Below are 6957 nucleotides of genomic sequence, written 5' to 3'. Positions count from 1 at the left end.
GGGGGGCGCCGGCCCTAGGAGATCCAATCTCCTAGGGTGGGGCGGCGGCCAAGGGGGTTTCCCTCCCCCCCAAGGCACCTAGGAGGTGCCTTCCCCTCCCAGGACTCTTCCTCCCTTGAAACCCTAGGTGCATGGGCCTCTTGGGGCTAGTGCCCTTGGCCCATGTAGGCCAAGGCGCACCCCCTACAGCCCATGTGCTCCCCCGGGATGGGTGGCCCCACCCGATGGACCCCCGGGACCCTTCCGGTGGTCCCGACACAATACCGATGACCCCGAAACTTGTCCCGATGGCCGAAACAGGACTTCCCATATATAAATCTTTACCTCCGGACCATTCCGGAACTCCTCGTGACGTCCGGGATCTCATTCGGGACTCCGAACAACATTCGGGTTACTGCATATACATATCCCTACAACCCTAGCGTCACCGAACCTTAAGTGTGTAGACCCTACGGGTTCGGGAGACATGTAGACATGACCGAGATCGCTCTCCGGTCAATAACCAACAGCGGGATCTGGATACCCATGTTGGCTCCCACATGCTCCACGATGATCTCATCGGATGAACCACGATGTCGAGGATTCAAGCAACCCCGTATGCAATTCCCTTTGTCAATCGATATGTTACTTGCCCGAGATTCGATCGTCGGTATCCCAATACCTCGTTCAATCTCGTTACCGACAAGTCACTTTACTCGTACCGCAATGCATGATCCCGTGACCAGACACTTGGTCACTTTGAGCTCATTATGATGATGCATTGCCGAGTGGGCCCAGTGATACCTCTCCGTCATACGGAGTGACAAATCCCAGTCTCGATCCGTGTCAACCCAACAGACACTTTTGGAGATACCTGTAGTGCACCTTTATAGTCACCCAGTTACTTTGTGACGTTTGGTACACCCAAAGCACTCCTACGATATCCGGGAGTTACACGATCTCATGGTCAAAGGAAAAGATACTTAACATTAGAAAAGCTCTAGCAAATGAACTACACGATCTCACGCTATGCTTAGGATTGGGTCTTGTCCATCACATCATTATCCTAATGATGTGATCCCGTTATCAATGACATCCAATGTCCATAGCCAGGAAACCATGACTATCTATTGATCAATGAGCTAGTCAACTAGAGGCTTACTAGGGACATGTTGGTGTCTGTTATTCACACATGTATTACGATTTTCGGATAATACAATTATAGCATGAATAAAGACAATTATCATGAACAAAGAAATATAATAATAATGCTTTTATTATTGCCTCTAGGGCATATTTCCAACAATAACATCAACGCATAAAACCTAGGCTCTGATACCACTGTATATAAATGTAGTAATTTCAAAAAATTTCCTACGCACACGCAAGATCATGGTGATGATATAGCAACGAGATGGGAGAGTGTTCGTCCACGTACCCTCGTAGACCGTAAGCGGAAGCGTTAGCACAATGCGGTTGATGTAGTCGTACGTCTTCATGATCCGACCGATCCAAGCACCGAACGTACGGGGCCTCCGAGTTCAGCACACATTCAGCTCGATGACGATCTCCGGCCCTCCGATCTAGCAAAGGCTCCGGAGATGAGTTCCGTCAGCACGACGGCGTGGTGACGATGATGATGTTCTACCGGTGCAGGGCTTCCCCTAAACTCCGCGACAATATGACCGAGGTGGAATATGGTGGAAGGGGGCACCGTACACGGCTAAGGAACGATCCGTAGATCAACTTGTGTGTCTATGGGGTGCCCCCCGCCCCGTATATAAAGGAGCCAGGGGGGAGGAGGCCGCCGGCCAAGGAGGGCGCGCCAAAGGGGGGAGTCCTACTCCCACCGGGAGTAGGACTCCCTCTTTCCAAGTAGGAGTAGGAGAAGGGGGGAAAGAGGAGGAAGAGGGGAAGGAAAGGGGGGGGGGGGCGCCGCCCCCTTCCCTTGTCCTATTCGGACTAGGAGGGGGAGGGGCGCGCGGCCCCCTCCTGGCTCCTTCCCTCTTCTCCCTCTTGGCCCATGTAGGCCCATTAACCCCCCGGGGGTTTCCGGTAACCTCCCGGTACTCCGGTAAAATGCCGATTTCACCCGGAACTATTCCGATGTCCAAACATAGGCTTCCAATATATCAATCTTTATGTCTCGACCATTCCGAGACTCCTCGTCATGTCCGTGATCACATCCGGGACTCCGAACAAACTTCGGTACATCAAAACTTATAAACTCATAATAAAACTGTCATCGAAACGTTAAGCGTGCGGACCCTACGGGTTCGAGAACTATGTAGACATGACCTAAAACCATTCTCGGTCAATAACCAATAGCGGGACCTGGATGCCCATATTGGTTCCTACATATTCTACGAAGATCTTTATCGGTCAAACCGCATAACAACATACGTTGTTCCCTTTGTCATCGGTATGTTACTTGCCCGATATTTGATCGTCGGTATCCAATACCTAGTTCAATCTCGTTACCGGCAAGTCTCTTTACTCGTTCTGTAATACATCATCTCATAACTAACTCATTAGTTATAATGCTTGCAAGGCTTAAGTGATGAGTATTACCGAGAGGGCCCAGAGATACCTCTCCGACAATCGGAGTGACAAAACCTAATCTCGAAATACGCCAACTCAACATGTACCTTCAGAGACACCTGTAGTACTCCTTTATAATCACCCAGTTACGTTGTGATGTTTGGTAGTACCCAAAGTGTTCCTCCGGTAAACGGGAGTTGCATAATTCTCATAGTTACAGGAACATGTATAAGTCATGAAGAAAGCAATAGCAGAATACTAAACGATCATGTGCTAAGCTAACGGGATGGGTCATGTCAATCACATCATTCTCCTAATGATGTGATCCCATTAATCAAATGACAACACATGTCTATGGTTAGGAAACATAACCATCTTTGATTAATGAGCTAGTCAAGTAGAGGCATACTAGTGACTATATGTTTGTCTATGTATTCACACATGTATAATGTTTCTGGTTAATACAATTCTAGCATGAATAATAAACATTTATCATGATACGAGGAAATAAATAATAACTTTATTATTGCCTCTAGGGCATATTTCCTTCAGGAATACCCCGTCGATCAGCTCCACCGATATGTCCAGATCCTCTTGGGAGGTCGGATCGAGGAACCATTCCGGATCCTCGGGTTGTGGAGGCGGGCTGTTTATATCCTTTACGGCCCGGCGCAGTTCCTGCGCCGAAATCACAAAATTAGATACTTGACTATGGGAGTATGGATCAGATAGGCAAAAATAAATGTCCGCTTACCCAGCTTGGAGGATTGTTCATAGAAAATCCGCCCTGCGGATTGACGCGGAGAAATTCCTCCTCTTCTCCCTTGTACAATGCGGACAAGATCTTCATCAGATCGGCGACCGATCCCGGCCCCTTACAGCCGCAGCGGGTGGCATCATCCTCCCCGTTGAAATCCCACATGGGGTGGCCTCTATACTGGAGCGGCTGCACCCCCCGCATAATGCATGTGCCCATGACCCCGATCATGGTCAGTCCGGAATGAGCTAACAGCCTAATTCAGCTCATCAGGTAAAGGACGTCCTTGTCATTTTCCTTCTGAGGGCTCCATGGACGCCAGCTTAGGCGTTTCTTCAAAGGAGCGTTATTGAACTTAGGGAGGCCGATCCGAATAGGGTCCGGCAGGGGGACATCTTCTATATAAAACCATTCCGAAGGCCAGTCTTCGGACGCCTTCTTCGGGGTTCCAGATAGATATTCGGTCCCGGCGATGCGCCATAGTTCGGCTCTGCCCACTTGATATATCGACCCCTCTTGAGAACGGGGCACAAGGCAGAACAGCTTCTTCCACAGTGCAAAATGAGGCTCGATGCCCAAAAACAGCTCGCAAAGGGCCATGAAGCCCGCAATATGCAAAATGGAGGCAGGCGTAAGGTTGTGCAACTGGAGGCCGTAGAACTCCAGGAGCCCCCGGAGAAATGGATGAATTGGAAATCCAAGCCCTCTTATCAAATAAGAGACAAGGCATACCCGCTCTCCTTTGGAGGGGCTGGGGACGCTCTCCGCTTGTTTTCCGCCCTTATAGGTGGCGAGTCCGGCTCGAACCGGAACCATGAAGGCTGGGGGAAGAAATCCCTTGGTTTGGAGTGTCACTAACTCGTTGTACGGGACGGAGCATCTCTCCCAATCTCCAGGCCGAGGGCTGGGAGGGCGAGAGGAGGAGCCGCGTTGACTGTCCATGATGGAGTGGATTTCTGCCAGATGCGCTCTAATGAATGCTCACGAAGGGAGGATGGTGTGATTCGGATCTAGATCCTCGTCTCTTTTATAGGCAGCTCATTTTCGCAGCTAGGGGGGTAAATGTAAAAATACCCTGACTTTTCGCATTCGTTCAACACGTGGAAGACGACCATTATTGGGCGTGGAAGCCGAGGAGCGCAATATTCACAGGAAGCCGGACGCTATTCAACAGGTACACAGGATTTGGAGAAGAACCCGCCTTGCAATGCCGAAGACAATCTACACGCCGGACTCATTGCCATTGAAGCCTGGTTCGGGGGCTACTGAGGGAGTCCCGGATTAGGGGGTGTCCGGATAGCCGAACTATCACCTTTGGCCGGACTCCTGGACTATGAAGATACAAGATTGAAGACATCGTGCCGTGTCCGGATGGGACTTTCCTTGGCGTGGAAGGCAAGCTTGGCGATACGGATATGTAGATCTCCTACCATCGTAACCGACTCTGTGTAACCCTAACCCTCTTCGGTGCCTATATAAACCGGAGGGTTTTAGTCCGTAGGACGAACAACAATCATACCATAGGCTAGCTTCTAGGGTTTAGCCTCTTTGATCTCGTGGTAGATCTACTCTTGTACTACCCATATCATCAATATCAATCAAGCAGGAGTAGGGTTTTACCTCCATCGAGAGGGCCCGGACCTGGGTAAAAACATCGTGTCCCTTGTCTCCTGTTACCATCCGCCTAGACGCACAGTTCGGGACCCCCTACCCGAGATCCGCCGGTTTTGACACCGACATTCGGTGTTCACCCATTTGGATGCGGAAGAGATTCTACGGATCCCGCTTTGCACTCGCCGGGTGGGAGATTTTCTAGGCCTGGCATGAGGAGCCTCGAGGTAATTTCAGCGTTCGTTCTGCTTACCGAATGATACTAAAAACGAAACATAGCAGGGAGGCTTGGTTAGCTGAGGAGGACGGTACATCTTATGAGCATCAAGACACCAAGAAGTGGTCCATGATCTGGCACATGCAAGTACCATCCAAACTTAAGGTGTTCGTGTGGCAGCTAGCCCGTCATTCCATGCCCACGGGATCGGTCCTCAAACGTCGTCATATGGCAACAGATGACACTTGTTCGCTATGTGGGGCGACTGATACATGGAAACATGCCCTCATTTCATGTCCGATGGCAGCAAGTGTTTGGGCTTTGGCTCTGGATGAGTTGGTCCAGCATATGGTTGAGCGCGAGGAGGATGGTCCGAAAGAGTGGCTGTTTTCACTACATGAATTATTGACGAATGACCTTTTTGATCGCCTGGTGGTGATGCTCTGGGCACTTTGGTATGCGAGGCGTAAAGCAATTCACGAGAATATATTTCAGGCACCATACTCTGTCAACAACTTCATATCAAAATATTTGGATGAACTACGAGTGACCCAACAGAGGCAATCTTCCTTTGCCCCTTCTACCAGCGCCCGACCAGCGCGGTGGCTTGCACCGCCATCAGGTTACGTGAAGTTTAACGCCGATGCAGTGGTAACCAGAAACGGTGGGACAGTGGGGGTGATTTGTAGAGACGACAGAGGTATGTTTATGGGAGCCTCGACTCTTTCTTTTAGATACATTGTGGATCCCCCGACTTTGGAAGCACTTGCTATTAGAGAGGCACTTGCACTGGCAGATGATCTCTATCTGAGGCGCATCCAAGTGGCATCGGACTGCAAAATGGTGGTGCAGGACATACACAAGGAGAATTTGGCAAGCTACGGAGCAATCATTCATGAGATAGTCGAACATTCTTTAGATTTTGATTTCTGTAATTTCAGTCATGAGTTTAGGAGCTCAAATTTTAAAGCTCACAACTTAGCGAAGCATGCTTTATCTCTCGGTGGTGGCCGCCATGTTTGGTTAGGTCATCCTGGGAATTTACCATCTGTCCCTATAAACATTGTGACGACTTAATAAAAGCTTCATGATGTTACTATGAGAAAACTCGTTTTTTTACGTACTACTCCCTCCGTCCGCAAATACTTGTCATCAAAATGGATGAAAGAAGATGTATCTAGACATATTTTAGTTCTAGATACACCCATTTTTATTTGTTTTGATGACAAGTATTTTCGGACGGAGGAAGTATAAGAAAACTCGTTGAGTCTAGAGAAACGGTGTGAAGATTAGTATACTTAGCCACGAACCCTTGGTCACGCCATGCCGGACAAGTTTGATTTCTTCCAAGAAAGCAAAATCTCCATGGTTTTCCATGCCGCATTTATTCCACACCAGCTTTGCATTTGACTTTTTTGCCATGATGAGATGAGAAGGACATATACAAAAGAAAACAAATTCCTTCCGCAAAAAGAAACGTTCTCCGCCACCCAAACGACCGAACCCCGAACGAACGGACGGGGCGAGGCCGCTCGAGCCGTCCAGAATCTTCCGGCCCGCCACCCCGGGCCCACCGCCAGCCACACACCCATCCCGTTGGAGAATGACGGAAACGCCCCCGCCCCCCATTTCTTTCCCCTTCCCCAAGCCGTTGCGGCGGGCCCCCGGGGGTTTAAGAGCAGAGGCCGCCTCCCGCTAGGGTTTTTCGGATCTCACCTCTGCCCCTTTTCTCCATCCCCGACTCGCCGCCGCCGCCGGGAGCCGACGACCCAACAAGCTCGCGCGCCAGCCATGGCCATCGGATCTCTCCTCGCCTCGCGGCTGGCCAGGTCCGGCCACGCCCTCGCCACGC

At 50.1% G+C, this 6957-nt stretch overlaps 1 protein-coding gene across 1 annotated transcript in view; it reads left to right on the top strand.

Moving 5' to 3' along the window:
• Positions 1 to 6771: 6771 nt before the first annotated feature.
• The window catches only part of LOC123112439 (heat shock 70 kDa protein, mitochondrial), a gene marked incomplete in the record, with an annotated part of 3434 nt that continues 3248 nt past the window's right edge, over positions 6772 to 6957 (top strand). Inside the window, 1 exon segment of the mRNA XM_044533416.1 lies at positions 6772 to 6957. Coding sequence (XP_044389351.1) covers positions 6897 to 6957 — 61 coding nt within the window.

The sequence above is a fragment of the Triticum aestivum genome, chromosome 5B (assembly GCF_018294505.1).
Source record: "Triticum aestivum cultivar Chinese Spring chromosome 5B, IWGSC CS RefSeq v2.1, whole genome shotgun sequence".
Classification (NCBI taxonomy): domain Eukaryota; kingdom Viridiplantae; phylum Streptophyta; class Magnoliopsida; order Poales; family Poaceae; genus Triticum; species Triticum aestivum.
The sequence above is the reverse complement of the archived record's forward strand: the minus strand, read 5'-3'. Positions and strand labels throughout refer to the sequence as shown.